The following is a 17,173-nucleotide window of genomic DNA, read 5'->3' as shown; positions in this document are numbered from 1 at the left end:
GAACATTTATCTTCAAACTTACATGTTCATGTTAATGATGAAAACGACCTTTTACATGACGTATCTGTAAATAATTATTCGGAAATAGCAGTTAATAGATGTTGAACGCTAAAACGGGTACGTCAATTGGACTTCGTAATATAGATGAGTTGAAGGTTTGGAGACCTACTCAGTATACAAGAGAAAAATGGATACGTTTAGTGAAAAGATTAGTTGCGCCTGACATTCTTGCTCAAATTAATAAGAATGAAGGAGACTAAAAGAAAAAAATAAAAGGGTGTCTTCTGTTTGTGTAAAAATAGATTTATTTTCTTCCTTTTGTTCGTCCGAACGTAGGTTACGTTTAATTTTTGATTTTTACTTAATTTAATTTTCTTTAATTCTCATTAACCAATGATAATTTTCAAATGATTTTTTTTATTCTGTCTTGTTAATGTGAAGAATTATAATTTGATTCATAATTGATTAAACACAAAGGTTATTTACATTATATTGATCTGTGTTGAAACTTTGTTGTCAAAGATCATGTTAAGTATAAGGTTCATTCTATTAAGCTAATTATCCGACGACTGTCTTCATGCGCTACCTTATATGGTACTCGAATAAGATTCTTTTGTATCATAACGCCTTATTGATACGATGTATACTGTAAAATATCATCTAAAGTAATTACTATATAATGCGCCCTGGAGAGATCAAACATTGTTAACATCACCGTTTTTAATAATGATTGAAACTATTGATTATTGTGATTTATGTTTTAAAATGTAATTGCCTCTTACGATTTTGACTTCGCACCCTTCATTGATTATATTAGTAAGCGACGACGTTTTTATAATAAAAGATAAATATTAATGAAATAAAAGACTTATTATAAATGTATTTATATGAAGGAAACTTAATAAAGTTATATACGAGGGTCGATCAAAATGTAAAGGACATAATTAATGTAATATCATTATTATAAACGGACCAGTGGTTCTTAAATATAAAAGCCAAGCTCCCTTGTAACTTTTATATTCAGTCCCATCGTCGGATCCATACAGTATGACCATAGGTGAGAACAGGTCTTAAGAAGGCTTTGTAGGTGTTGGTGGTTATATGTGCATTGAGTCCCCAGGTTTACAACGAGATACTTTGTATCGGTTGATAATTACTTGTATCTTGGGCAGAAAGTGCTTCTACACAAGCACTATACTTGATATAATGTTAATTAAAAAAAATAACAAAAGAAGAATGTGTTTAATATATGTAAGAAATATACATTATTGCCTAGTTGGTTGCTATGTAGTTGTTTATGGATACCTAATCAACATGTATGATTGCAAGACAGTTTTGTGTGGATATACGTTCGAAGAGAATCAACGAATAAATTATTTAATACTCATCATCGACTTGTAATTTCAGTAGAAAAGGTGAGAATACTAGTGGATATAATTACGGAAGATATTTTAAGGTGTGAACAATTACTGTCACTAAAGATTTACTTATATTATTAGCCGAACCAGGGTTAACGACTACCTTTGCTGAGTCGTTGTAGGTTGTGCCATATAATCGCTTTAAAAGGTTAAGTCGGTTTCGGGCTTTTGAGGTTATGGTTTGCAGGTGTGGATTCCAGGTTAGCTTTGAGTCGTAGGTGATCCCAAGATAGGTGAGTGTGTTTGTTGGAGGGATTGGTGTATCGTCGACGGTGATATCTAGGAGTCGGAGATTTCTCCGGATCTTGCTACGTGTCTTAGGGGGTAGGAATACTAAAGCTTGTGTTTTGGTAGGATTGGTCTTTAGGCGCCAAGTGAAGCACCACCGGGTAAAGGTATCGATGCTGGTCTGTAGTGTTTTGTTTATCTGTTGAATGGAGTTAGCTGTTGCGAGAAAGGCTGTGTCGTCTGCGAATTGGGAAAGGTTTAGGTTATTTGGGAATTCCGGGAGATCGGCAGCATACAGTATGTAAAGGAGAGGTGATAGTGCAGAGCCTTGCGGGACTCCACAATGGAGGAAAATAGGGTGTGAGAAGGCTTCATTGATGGTAACATATGCTATTCTGTCGGTTAGGAAGGAATGTATGAGCGGAATGTAATTGTGTGGTAGGAAGAAATTGTGGAATTTGTGAATCAGTCCGGCGTGTCAGACTTTGTCGAACGCTCTTTCTAGGTCGAATGTTACAAGGCATGTGGGTTTTGATTGGTTAAACTGATTGTAAATTGCTGTGCTAAGACGTAGGAGCTGATCTAGGATGCTGTAGTTGGGTCGGAAGCCTGCTTGCTCTCGTGGCAAGAGATTGTGTATAGATAGATGGGTATGTAAGCGTTGGAACAAAATGCGTTCCAGTATTTTGTTGAAGGTAGATGTGAGTTGGATGGGTCGATAGGATTGGGGGTCTTGGGGAGGTTTTTTTGGTTTCAGGAATACTAGAACTTTGGAGACTTTCCACTCAATTGGAAAGTATCCAGTTCTGAGCATGAAGTTATATATTGCACAGAGGAGAGAGTACATGGAAGGGGGTGATTCTTTGATATGGCGGTAGGGTATGGAGTCAAGTCCTGGTGCGGTGTTTTTCTTTCGGGTAATGATGTTATGAATTTCGTTTGGTAATATAGGAGCTGTGAGAGGATCTTGTTCATTGGCGGTATGATAATTGTTCGGGATTAGAGTAGGTGAGTATGGATCGGATCTTTGGTTGATGATTCGGGATAGATTGCAGGGTAAGGTGTGTTCAGGAAGGGGTGTATATACATCTTGCAGGTGATCTGCGAATATGTTAGCTTTCTCGGTGTCTGTGATTGGAGCTTGGTTATTAACAATGATAGGATATGGTGAATGGTTATTTTTGCCTGTAAGTTGGTTGAAGCGCTTCCAGTATTTGGTGGGGTGAGCTTCTGTGGAGAGTTTGTTGCATGTGAGTATCCATTGTCTGCGTTTGTAGGCTATTATGTAATTATGGACTATTCGTAGGTATTGTCGGTGGAGGCGAAGAGTTTTAAGGTTTCGGGTCAATAGGTATTCTCTGTAGGCACGGCGAGAGGCTGTGACTAGGGGTAGGTAATTTGGGGGTAGTTTGGGTTTATGAGAAGTGATATTTTGAATTGGAATATGTTGATCTGCTGCTGTTTGAAGGATATCTGTGAGAGGTTGGACGGTTTGTAAAAGTTCTTCGGAATTTGTAGGAGGTGTAATATTTGCAATGGAGTGATCTATTTCTTGTCGGTATGAATTCCAGTCAGCATTGTGGTAGGCGTATATTTTTCTCTTGGTTGGATTTATCAGGGGAAGGTGGTTAGGAAATTCAAGCATAACTTTTATAGGAACGTGGTCGCTGCCAACTGAGTCCAGGACCTCGAGAGTTATATGTTGAGAAGGCGTTGAGGAGGTTATAACTATGTCAGGAGATGTATTGCTAATTGGTCTGGTGAGTTTTGGTAGTACATGGAATTCTCCATTGGTTTGTTGGTCTATAAAGGTAAGGAAGTCCTGTTTATCGGCTTGGGTTCTGCTGTGGAAGTAAATATCTGCCATGATTATGTAATGTCTATTGTTCCTATCAATGCGTGTGAAGAAATCAGTGCGGATCTGGTGTCCAGGGCGGATGTAAATTGCTCCTATTGCGATACTACGGTGTTTTAGATGTAATATTTCTATGTTGTATTCTGGTAGAGATAGTTGGGGAGAAAGTATGATTTTTCGGTGTGGTATGTAGTTTTTAATGCCTATCAATGTTCCGCCATGGATACTGTTTCTGTGATGGCCATCGTGTCTGTTTATGTTGTATTTTGGTATGCAGCAAGATATCTGGGGAGCCAAGTAGGTTTCATTTAGGGCGAAGGCAGTTATTTTGTTTTCCTGCAGTAGCTGGGTATACATGATTTGGTGAGTAGGTAGAGATTGTTGGGGGAAAAGTATGATTTTTCGGTGTGGTATGTAGTTTTTAATGCCTATCAATGTTCCGCCATGGATTCTGTTTCTGTGAGGGCCATCGTGTCTGTTTATGTTGTATTTTGGTATGTAGCAAGATACCTGGGGAGCCAAGTAGGTTTCATTTAGGGCGAAGGCAGTTATTTTGTTTTCCTGCAGTAGCTGGGTATACATGATTTGGTGAGTAGGTAGAGATCGGATATTGAGGAATAGAAAGTTGTATGTTGAGAGAGCTTGAGGTCTTGCCATCATTTAGAATGTCTCGGTACAATGGATTTCAAAGTGTGCATTCGGGCTGCTGTAGGTGGCATGAAGCTGGAGGTTGTACATGCTTTGGCGCAGAGGATGATTTGGGTCAGAATGTGGTCCCTGTGGAAAAAATTGATGTTTTCGAGTGCAACAGTCATGAAGGGGAGCAGATCTTCGACTGTCACGGGGTCTTTCAGAGAGTTGCTTGGAGGAGTGGGAATGTCTATAGGGCGGAGTGGTACCACTAATTCGGGGTTGGCTGGATCGGGAGCAGGTTTACCTTGACAGCGGTAACTGTATGTGGGGTGTTTTTCTCCACAGGTGTTACATTCTGGTGGATCTTTTGAGGTTGGGACAGTTTTTTGTTGGATGATCTTACGCGCAATAGCCACATTTGGTTTGGTTGATGCAGGATGAGGAGGTGTGGTCGTTGCAAATCTGGCAGTTTTCGCATCGTACAGGTAGAGGTGCTGGAGCTTTGGAAGGTTCGACTTTATGTCGGCGTCTATAGATGTAGGCGCCGTTGGCAAGAAGATGATCAATGACATCTTGTTAGTTTATTAGGATACGGACAAAGTAGGTAGGTAGGTCCTCGGTCGTTTTTCATGCGAAGACATTTCTTCACTTCGAGTCCTTCTTGACGAAGCTCGTCATGAATTTCATAATCGGAGATATCGGGATCTACGCCGCGTATAACGACGGATAGAAGTGGAGGCCTTCTGGGAGGTGGAGGAGAGTTTGGGGAGCTAGGATTTAAAAGTTTCAGATTTGCTTTCGGTCCAAATATTTCAAATGTGGCCTTATTGCGAATGTGGATGTGGAAATTTGGATTTTGAGATTTCAGAATGAAGCCATTGTTGGTTTTGATAATTGATGAAGTCCGGCCCTTGGAACATACTTTGAATTTTGGAGGAAGATTTCTTTCTCGGACTTGTATTTTGGGTCATAGACGGTTAGTAGGAAATTGTGAACAGAAGTTGGAGTGGATGATGTATTGCTGGGAGTAGCAGAGGTGGATGGGTTCGGAGAAGCGGTATCAATGGGTATTGAAGTTTGATGAAGCGATTGGTCGGTAGTCTTAGCCTTTTTGATGGTAGCGGTTGGAATGGTAGTGTCCTGTGGTGATGTTGGTCTAGGTTGCTTAGAGCGTGTGACACTGGAGTACTGCTTTGGTCCCCCCTTAACACCTTTAGGAGGTTGGTTGGACGGGTTGACCCACTGGGGAAGGCCCTTGTGCATCTTTGGATGGGTGTAGGTTTTTAGGTAGAAAGTTAGCCGTTCGGATACTAATTTAGGTGGGTTGACACGTCACACAGTCAAGCGTCGATACTTTCTGCGCTTCACTAGCTCAGTCTCGCAGAAAGTACACACCGCCTGGCAACAGTGTGGCAACCAGGATTGAGAACTACATTCCATCTGTCGAATTATAAACTATATTTTTTTGAGGAAAATATTTTATTTTTATTTAATATAGAGTCTCTTTTCCTTTGGGGCTTAAGAATTTCCTTATTGCTTGAGTCTGATATATGTCAGTGACAAGGGAGTAAAAAATCAAATGGAAACTGCATTTAGTTTTCCACATGGGGTCACGGTAGCTCAGTGATAGAACGCTTACCTGCGGTGTGTGGGGTTCCTGATTCAATCCCGGGCCAAGTAAATTATGGCGGAGAACATCGTGTGCATGGAATGTCTCGGAGTATTCCTGTTTCCTTACACATTATCATTCCACCAATTCTTCTATTATCATTCAATCGTTGGGAAGTTAAACTGAAAGATTTCATTTCATTTTTACCACATAACCCCTTTCTACTGTTAAATTTATTCCAGAGCTCAAATAATACCTGCAAGGCTATGAAATTAACGGATTCGTGGTCACTATGTCTAAACTATTCTAGGACAGCCTCTTTCACTTCCTCATCGCAGTAGAAACATTCACCTCTGTGGATAATTTTGGTGGGATCCAAAGAGGTGGAAATTACTTGGCTTTAAGTTAACACGGTTTTTCAATTCAGTACATACTTCAAGTCTTTGGTGCTGCTCAAAACCAGGAAAAGCTGTTTTGGAATCCAGCGTGGACTCACTTCTCGAAACAGAAAATGATCATTAATTATTGCCTTTCTGTTCCTAACAAAGGATTATACTTTTTGCAATTTCACGATAGATTTTGTTATGATTGTCAATGATGAAATGTTCAGCGCGCTGATTTTCCAAGACTGGAATCCGCCGCGACTGAGATCGTCAGCGTACGGCCATTTTTGAAGCACTTGAACCATTCAAATATCTTACTGGAGTTTAATATCTCACCAACGTATTGTGACGAAAGTCTTCTGTAAATTTTAGCTGTTTCTATGCTTTCCTTCACTAAAAAGTTCATTACCACAAGCTTTTCTGTTCACACGTTCATAATGTTGTTCGCGATCTTGAACATCGGTGTTCGGACCGGCCCGCAAAATAAGTGCCGCCTACTATTAACAGGACATAGCTGCCAATTCCTACTACATGCACTACCTCCAGACTGGGATTCGATTTTAAGCTTGTTAAAAAAAAAGTTCCGGAACGACTTTAACACTTCCTGTAAAAATATATCTCTTGGAAACACTTTTAACCTCATCGCTCCGGCGCTCTTTAAGTGAGAGAGCATGTGCCACTGTTGCCAACCTCGGAGAACAAAATTATCGATTTTTGTCTTTAAAATTATCGTATATTACACAAAATTATCGTATATTCATTATGAACGTGATAATTGTAGAAACAAATATAATACTATTAATAACAACAATAAAATATAATAAACTTACCTAGTAATCTTTAGTTTTGAACTCCAATTCGATGTCACTATCTTTATAATTTTTCTTATCCTTATTTGTACCGCCGTATGTGTTTGACTTATTCATTGACCCGGTCATTAATTCATTGGGTTCAAATTCCACATAGCTCTGTATATACTGGGCAGTGGGCATTATATCACTAACTGCACTTTACTGAAACTTGTTTCTTAACTGTGTTTTTATTAAGTTCATTTTTCAAAATACGCACTCAAAATCAGCACTAGTATATGGCAAACCTAACGTATCTAATACAACCCTTCCCCAATTCTAAAAATTCGTGATATCCATGGGAGTCTTTAGCATTTTTGGTAAAAGTTAAAAATTCGTGAACTTTCTTAGATCACAGATCTTCCGGAACCATCGCGTAAGTTAATGCTGTCCACTGATCGTCTATCACTTGTATATCATGATTGTTTTTCGGGGTAACTCTCTGTACAGCTTTCAGTTATGGAACAAATGTTGGTGACCTTGCAACACTTTTTGATAATGCTACTTCAGGTGTTAGCCAATGTAAACTTTGCAAAACAGTATTTCCAAAATCATATCTATATATATTTTACTCACAGCAACAGATTTTAAGGAACTGCTGCACCTTGCAGTAGAAATATGTTACTTTCGATTTTTCTGTAGTATTTCCATCTTATTGGCTTATTTTAGCGATCTAAAAACCTCAGCATGTGTGTTTTATAATTCTTTAATGCATACCTTCAATTTATTTGCACATTCAAAAACTGCAAAAAGTGAACATTCTAAAATTATCGTACATTCAGCTATTATTGCAAGGGCATTATCGTATATCATATTAAGGCTTAAATTATCGTATATCACGATAAATTTTCGTATGGGTGGCATTCAGTGTATTTGATGTATCCAATATCAGGGGCGCATCCAGGGAAGCGATCGGGGCGATCGCCCCCTCCAGAATAGGATATATTTTTATTTTAAAAATAGAACTTATCCTAAGAATTTTCTTCTTTGTATTATAAATGTAAAATAAAACCTATGACTTCGTACGACCGCCCCCCAAAATGTTCAGCCTGGATCCGCCCCTGACCAACATACTGATTTGAAACATTCCAGGGATAGCATACCAATATGCGTTATATTTATATTCTTAGAATAAAGTTAATTTCTTCTTTTTTCTTAAAAAATATTCTTTTCTTCCTTATCCTAATAGTTTTAGGTTTCAACAATAAACTGTACACTACGGCATTGCTTTCCTTTGGACACAGTTTCCCATTTTCCAATACAATCGTACAGCCAATCAAATTTTAGAAAACATGCAATTGTTTGAGTTAGGTACTAATCTAATATAGCTATGGATAATCTCTATACTTACTCCTTTTCTAGCTCTTTGAACATTAAAGTTCTCCCCATCGTCGTAGACCTTTTCCTTGAAACACCTGACTCTTTTTATTTCTGTAAAAGCTGTTGGTTTTTTGGTCACTTCACCAAACCAAGGAAGACCATGGTTCAAACCTGGAAAATCTTTTATACACAACAGTTTAATACTTTCAAATATGATTAACACCCAGTTGTTACAGCTTTATTTAAATTCTAAAGTGCACTACAATAAATGAATAATCAGTAATTTGGACATTTTCAGAAAAGACTTTTAGTCATTGTTTAACATGTCCGAAAATGACCTTGAGTGTTACATCAGTGAGCAAAAAATATGTAGAATGGCTCCTAACAATGGTCAATAGGAACTGCCCTTAGTATGTTTAATATGCACTTGAACTATGAACTTCAGATGTGTTTAGTGAATATTCTGGGCTAGGAATGACATAATGCTTGCCTAATTTACATGTTACCAATTATACGTTTACAATTTGTTTCTGCCAATAAATATATTGGATATCAGAAGTTGAGACATAGTTTGAATACTCTCAGGATATTCCTATTAACCACTGTTAGAAGGCATTCTAGACATTTTTTGTTCATTGCTGAACCAGTTAAGAACATTTGTAGCACATTATTATTGAGAAAATTCTACGGAGAGAAAGTGTACAAAAAGATCGTATTTGGATGGTGAAAGAAGAATATCAGAATTAAATTATGTTGGACATTGGATTGTGGTACATATGTTCTCTTTTTACTTATAGCATAAACTCTAGAAATTTGTTCCCACTGGGCAAGTATTGTTCTAATTCTACATGCTCCTATATTTGAATTTTGCCTATTTGTTTACTATATTTGCGGATAGTCGTTTTGTGAAAACTTGAATTAAAAGATGTAATATTTATTCGTTATTGGTCACGGCTTTTATTCTGTTCTATATTAAATTACATTGTTATTCTCGTTTTATTAAAAAAAATGATCCTTTTGCTTTGAAATCTCAATCTCTTTCAAAAGAGGCAGTTCTCACGTGTGAATTGAACATGCGCCCCCAGGTTGCTGTCAAATTCGTCCCCAGGTGTTGACCTAGAAGAAAAAACACCGTGCCGAAGTCTGGTAAGAGCTCCGTCAGTTGTGATGTGAATGACCCGTCCGTCCTTCATATCAAGGATCACTACCGGTGACAAAACTTGAGTGCATGGGTACGATCCTGAGATAAAGGTACAGTCGTCACATCGGAAGAGTACATCACTTCCACGATCGAAAATGTGAGACAGGTCCGCTGCTCGACCAAGTGCATGCTCATCGTCTTTTTCGACATTCGCGGAATTGTGCATCATGAATTCGTCCCCAATGGCCACACCACCAATAATAGATAGTTATACTGCCGGATTTAAGACGTCTGAGGGAGAACATTAGGCGAAAACGACCGGATCTGTGGTGTACGAAACAATGGCTGCTTCACGAAGAAAATATACCCAGTTACCGTGCTCTCCTCACACTTGAGTTTATTACGAGAAACTAAACTTCCGCGCTCACCCTACTAGCCAGATTTGATTCCTGCGGACTTCCAGCACAAAGGTCGCCGTTTCAACAGCATTGCGGACATTCAGCCCGAACTGCAGAAGGTATTTCGAAAAGAAGACTTGGAGAACATATTCCAGGAGTGGCAGGAAGGCTAAGAGTGCAGTACAAGGTGGCTTTTTGTAGGTGATAATGTGTAAACGCAAATAAATGAAGTACTTCTTTGACACAACCTCGTATATATATTTTTTTATTTATTTATTTAAAGAAGAAAATTAATATGTTGGATGTATCCAATATATTAAAGAATATACACAAAAATACATACAAAGTAGAAGTGAATCGCATCATTGCCACATTTTTCTGCACACGGAAAAGGCTACTCTGCAATGCACATGTCTTGTTCTTTGTGTTTAATGAAAATTAAGGCCATAGAAAGTCCAACACCCTTAACATAGCATATTTATCTGCACCTACCATACTTCAATTGTTCAATTTCAAAGCCAATTTATAAGTTGGGAATATTATTATTATTATTATTATTATTATTATTATTATTATTATTATTATTATTATTATTATTATTATTATTATTATTATTATTATTATTGATTCATGTACATCTTCATAGCGAATGGTTAACACATGTACTCTCTGTGCACGGGTCCAAGTTCGACCTCTGGTGTCCCCGTTTGTATAGCAGCTAGCGCGCGTGCCTTTGGTGCACGTAGTCCTGGCTTCAGTTCCTGGTAGATCAGAGAAATTTAATTTTCAGAATCATTCTGTTTCATTGGTTAGTCGTCTCCTTTAGCTTAGAAAGCATAATAGTGGGAGATTACAATAAATAAAAAAAAAATTGCATTTATGATCCCTGGTAAGGTGTTTTCCTCGAATACAAACTTAACCAGTGACTCAGATCTTACTTTAAATAGGAGGTCCTATGCAGCATCGGGACGTTAAACTCCAATTAACCAACTATCTTGTTTTACAAACACTACTATCAGAAATAAGTTTGGTGTTATCCATTGCCAATATTTGAAAATGTTTATGACATAATAGTAGTAGTTGTTCGTAAATTGCACCCGTGCTCTTTATTTGATTCTCAATAAGTATCAATTTTAGCTAATGAAGGCATGTCTTTCCTTTTCCGTATCTAGGATATCCACTGTTGTAACCTTTGTCTATATTTTGAATGTCCTGAAAGTTTCCCATCAGTTCAACATTGCTGTATACTCCAGGGCCATTGAAATTAATTGGATTAAAATCTGCTGTGCTTGAATGTTCATGTCCACTTCTATGCCTAAAACTTTGTTTACTCGCAAATAGGTAACCGCCTCCATATTTCCGATAAATATTTCCAAAAATTTCTTGTTGGAAACCTGCAACTTCAAATTACAAATGTTAATAAAATTTGTTTACCGTTGGTTAGGAATAATATGCCTAATCTCATACAATGTGAGAACATAATAGCACACATACAGGAGTAAAAGTGAGGGGGAACGCGGGGCACGGCAATTTCTCCACTTCAAAAAATATCTATGGCGTCCCACTACTCCTAAAAAAATTACGAAGTTTAACATAGTCACGGAGGACGGCGTGACGTCATACGTCTCCCTACCTTTTAAGATCCACTTTAACCCCTGTGCACATAGGTCATACGTGGCATTTGGAAAAATATGCAATCTCACGTAACGAGAGAACAGAATAGGACAAATAAATTACGGGTCTGGCAGTCGGAAAAATATGTAAATTTCACATAATGAGAAAGCAGAACAGCACACATAACTCATAGATGTGGTGGTTGGGGAAAATATGTAAATCTCGCATAATAAGAGAACAAAACAGCACATAGAAATCATAGGAAGGTGGTTGGAAAAACTTGCAAATCTCACACAATGAGAAAACAGAACAGCACGTATTAATATTATAAATGTGGCAGTTGGAAAAATATTTGCAAATATCACTAAACGAGAGAAGAGAACAGCACACATAAATCACAAATGTATCAGTTGGGAAATAATACAAATATCATGTAGCGAGAGACCAGAACAATACTAAATCACAGATGCAAACATCACGCAAGAGAGAAGAAAATAGAGAAGTTAGTGGCATCTACTGACATCTCGTAGGTACACCTTCATACTACTAACATAACAGACATCCGTCCGCTCGTTCTGTGGGCCTAGCCTGTGAAGTAGTCAAATTTACCAGCTGCTCCACCGCGGTTAAGATAACGCATAGTGACTGAATTTTCACCGGCGGAAAGAAGCGAGTCGTACTGTAATTCATTGTCGTTTATAAGAAGTTCACAATAAGAAAAATGAGTAGGTGGATAGTAAAAGCAACCATTGAGGATGAATTTTGGAATGGTCAACCAGCAGTGTTCTTTTCAGATGAACCTTTCGGGGATTTGACGTGCATGGGTGGGGATTGATCAGAATTACTCAGAGGCAGACCAAAGGCCAATAGGGATCAGAGACAAAGATCAATGAGACTTGAGATTTTCCTCCCTCCATACAAAATTAAGTTATTTTTTGTCTTTCATTCGACATGTAACACGTAATGTTATAATGGAACCGGGTTCATTTTAGTTTTGAACTTATCCTAGAATCTCCGAAACAACCTACACGACATTGGTGCTACTGTTTTGAAACAAGTGTGAATAGTGTGAAACTCCAGCAGACTTTCAAACTATGAACAATTGCTTTTCCCTAATAGCACAAGTTCTTTCAGAGTAAAATTGTTACTGGTTGCTAAGTTCACATGCTATTATATGTTTGTTCCAAAACTTATCTTCGCTAAATATATCCCAAAACCTCGTACACTTCTTTCTAATATTTAACTTGCGTTCCATAAAATATATTAAAAGCATAGCTTCTCAGATAGAAATATTCAAAAATAAGCTTAAAAATCACAAATTACACTTAATTTATTTCGAAAACATAATCGATGAATATCATTTGAAGCATGTTTTGTGACTAATAATTTCTATCCCGTATTCATTGTTTTATGTCCTAACGTCTACGAGGATCTATAATTTTAAATGAATATATCATTGAAATTATTATTAACTTTTTAACTTAGTCATAATAATTTTAAAATAAATAACCTAATATTTAAAATCTAACAAAGAATGGAGTTTTTATTTAATTACGAGGCTGTATTCAGGAAGAGATAAAACATTACAATTCCTCGGTTTTTTTTCTGGATATGCCAAACTTGCCCTGAATACAACTGCATTAAGAGTTTCAAGGCTCTTGTTTTTATCTGCTTAAATATTGCAATACACTCCACACATTTCCATAGCTCTGCCTGGATGCTTCTTCTTATTTGTGGAAACTTAACCACGCCTTTTTAGCACCAAGGCTAATGAAACTTAGTTTTAGAGTTTAAGGTGGAAGTTAATGCTTTCTACCGGGAATTGAACACAGGACCAAGTGCATCAAAGACGGAAGCCACTAGATCAGCGAAGAGGGATTGCCTGGGTACTACTCAGGAAGATTTTATAAATTTACTGTTTAAGATATAAAATGAAATACTATATCCCAGCAATTCTAGTTAAAATGAAAGTCAATAAAAATTTATGACCAAAGATAATGAAATAAAAAAAATATTATTATTATTAAGAATTAAGTTCCAAAGTTGGTCATCCGTTTCTAGCAAAATTTTGTAAATTTACCAGAAAGAAATTAACAATTTGTTTGTTTGTGTGCTTGATAATGTATAAGGAAACCGAAAGTTGTGTTTATTTCCTTATATAAACGGTTCTAAACATAGAACTATTTAGTAAGCTTAGGGAACTACTTGGCGCAAGTTACTTCGTGGTAGGATTATGGGAATGTAATGAGCATTCCTTTTGTGGACATGCTGGTGATAATCACGAAAATCAATTAAAAGTAACTAAAAGTCATGGCTTAATAAATCTGCAAATAAATTGTAGAAAATGCAGTAAAGCTAATAGCTTTAAAAAAACGTGGAGAAAGCTATACTTTTCAATGTAACGGTAAGTAATATAACCAACATGGCGGCAAGGTACTAGAACACAGGCCCCCCTCCCATTTAGCTGTAATAAAGACAGAAAAAACGTGCCCTGCGAAGCTCTAACCCACCTTCACTAGCTAACGCTCGTTCGGTAATACTATGTGAATAAACTATTAAACTTTGGTACAGAAAGAAACCTATTACTAAGCTTCTTGCAAAAACTAGACGGACGTCCAACTTCGGAATAAATGTCATTATTAACATCGACCTCTTTAGAAAGTTATTAAAGATCAGAATAATTTTGAAAGACTTACCGACAACATTGTCAACTCCAATGGCAAATGTTACTGCTAGTAGCAGGATCTGAAAATTAAATATATTTTTTTATTCTAATAGATTGTACAATGAATATAGATGTGTCCAAATTTCAGAGTAATTACTCGTATGATTTGTAATTCAACAAAGGTCTCAAAAGTAGGAAGGTCATTGGAAAATGAATTATTTTGGTATTTCTTAGGGTTAAGTCTATCAATGTCTCTTATCAGTACAATCAGTTACTTAAACTAGCTTGTCACTTATATTATCAAACAATACAGACTCTTTCTCTCAATTCTTCCATATTTAATTCCCATAACAGCTTCCGACTACTTGTACTCAATTCAAACAGTAATAACCATGAAATCTCGACTGTCACACAAACGAATCCTATTCTATTTTATTCTTTCATAAACTATGTCAGTTAGCTACACTATAACCACTTAGAATTTAAAGAATATTGTACAGGTCGTCCGGAAGTGGGTATACCCCTAATTGGTGTTTTCTGACGGTTCTAGATTTTGCCTACATTTATTTGGTAACATTACTTTGGCATTGTCTGGTAACATTGCTTGACATTGTCTGGCAACATTGCTATCCATGTTCGTTTGTTTCTTTGCTTGGTAGCAGTTAATTGCAGTGAAGTTGGAGTACCCCTTAAATTTTGGAAATTGCCAAATCTAAAAATTTGGTGTGGTAGCCTAGGACCATAGTATGTACCTCTATCAGTATTGGGTGTCTATGTCGTTCCCTTTCATGGGTAAAAAATTGCCAAAAATTCAAATTTCGGGGGTTTTTGACCTAATTTATCCCCTTTGATGAGGTATTATTACCCTATATAGTTATATGGGCGTATACAGGGGTTCATTCCCTTTCATAACATATGGGTATATTAATGCACCCCTTGAAAAATTTGGGAGGGGTATCATGGCCCACCCCTTAAATTTTGAAAATTGCCAAATCTAAAAATTGTGTGTGGTAGCCTAGGACCATAGTATGTACCTCTATCAGTATTGGGTGTCTATGTCGTTCCCTTTTATGGGTATAAAATTGCCAAAAAGTCAAATTTCGGGGGTTTTTGACCTAATTTATCCCCTTGGATGAGTTGTTATTACCTTATATAGTTATATGGTCGTATACAGGGGTCCATTACCTTTCATAAGACATGGGTATATTAATGCACCCATTGAAAAAATTTGGGAGGGTTACCTTGGCCCACCCCTTAAATTTTGGAAATTGCCCAATTTAAACATTGGGTATAATAGTACAGGACCCTAATATGTATTATGATAAATTTGGATGGTCCACCTGGCCCACCCCTTAAATTTTGGAAATTGCCCAATTTAAACATTTGGTATAATAGTATAGGAACCTAATACATATTACTGTTACTTCGTTCCTTTCAACGTGGGAGACCAGGGTTCGATTCCCGGAAGGCGCTCATGCGGTTCGGATTGTTATTCCTTTGATGAGATGGACTAACACTGTTGCAAATGAAATCTTTAGTTTACGTCCCACGATTAGGCTAAAGGAGACGGTGACTATGAGAAAGGAATGAAAGTGTGGGAGGAAACTGGAGCATAATGTTGCTTACCACAAAATTACTTCGAACCAGGGACCTCATACAGCAGAGGTGAACGCTCTACCACTGAGCCACCACCTTCCTTACTGGTGCGAATGAAGTAGAGGTATTTGGTTTGAGGTAATGTGATTGTTTGACGTCGGGGTGACCCTATTTCACTTTTGGGACCCCCACATGGACCATAATGAATGAGTTAGAGATGCTTTGGCCGGGATTGCATTACCTATTGAAATTTTTGCTTATGTTTACTCAGGGGGCAGGGATCACTCAGGACACATAAGATCACCTTGATCCACGTGACGAGGGGGCCTCGTTCCATTTGATGAGTATAAAAATATCAATTTCGGAAGGTTTTTTTTAAACTTATCCTATTATTTTTCACGAGACATTTTCGTTATATAATAGAGTACAATGGTTTACTTTTTGGGAGTTATCGTTTCCTTTGGAGCTTATTACGTTATATGGAGACGTATTTAAATTATTTCCTTAAATTTGATAAGTACTTTGTGATCCATTTTGTTCCGCTTCAGGGGTGAACCTTGCAATCGTCCCGAGTTCGATTCTTGGAAATGTTGAATTTAATGTCCCCACCGATGATGAGAAATGAGAAAACATCATAAACTTACTTGCTTGCGGATTGAAACAGAGATCTCACACATCAGAAATAAGAGCTGAGTCACCATGGCCCATTGAGAAGTTCAGTTTGTTGATTACTATGTCATGGTCCCGAGTTCGATTTTTTTGTGATAGTTTAAGAAATGTTGAGTTTAACGTCCCCTTGAAACGATGATGAAAAATGATAGGAGGAAACATGAACTTACTTCGTTGTGGAACCTCACTCGTTAGAGACAAGCGCTGAGCCACCGTGTCCCATTTGGTGTGAACAATTTTACCTATGAAAAGAAACATGGACATGTTATGTTACATTAAACATTTTTTCTGCTCGTTGTTACGCATACGAATTGTTGTGAACTTGCAGAATCTACTTTTACGAAGAGTATAATGTCAGTTCGTTTATTGAATATCTCTAAGAGGTGTAAAGGAGGAACGATTTCGGGTCTGGTTAATAACATTAATTTATATCGTTTTTGTTCGCAGATTAAATAAAAATGATGAAAAAAAAAAGCTTCTTCGTGCATTGGCTTATAATCATATGTTTAGAAGCAAACGTCAGCTATATTGTGTTACATGTGCTTACGTATTCGTTGTCAGTATCATTGCATATTGAACATATACAGTATTTAATTGCCAATGGTTTACTTTGAAAGGATATATTTATTTTGAGATGAATAAAAGGGATGGGATGATGTGATTTTGGACCTCTCGTTTCCGTTCATGGATTAAATAAAAAGATGACTCTTTGCTTAAATCTGATTAGTTCATTGTTCGAGCGATTTTTAAACGCTCTGCGTTTGTTGATCAGTAAGCGCTTCATTGATGAAAACAA

General features: G+C 37.3%; 1 protein-coding gene across 1 annotated transcript in view; it reads right to left on the bottom strand.

Moving 5' to 3' along the window:
• Positions 1–16,619, bottom strand: part of LOC145676587 (uncharacterized) — a gene marked incomplete at its 5' end in the record, with an annotated part of 28,721 nt that extends 12,102 nt beyond the window's left edge. The window contains 2 exons of the mRNA XM_081747421.1: positions 8,326–8,465; positions 16,548–16,619. Of these exons, the coding sequence (XP_081603547.1) occupies positions 8,326–8,465; positions 16,548–16,619 (212 nt within the window). The remainder of the gene's footprint in view (positions 1–8,325; positions 8,466–16,547) is intronic.
• Positions 16,620–17,173: the final 554 nt, after the last annotated feature.

The sequence above is a fragment of the Thermobia domestica genome, unplaced genomic scaffold (genome assembly GCF_964235325.1).
Source record: "Thermobia domestica unplaced genomic scaffold, izTheDome1.hap1.1 HAP1_SCAFFOLD_232, whole genome shotgun sequence".
In the NCBI taxonomy this organism is placed as follows: Eukaryota; Metazoa; Arthropoda; class Insecta; order Zygentoma; family Lepismatidae; genus Thermobia; species Thermobia domestica.
The sequence above is the reverse complement of the archived record's forward strand: the minus strand, read 5'-3'. Positions and strand labels throughout refer to the sequence as shown.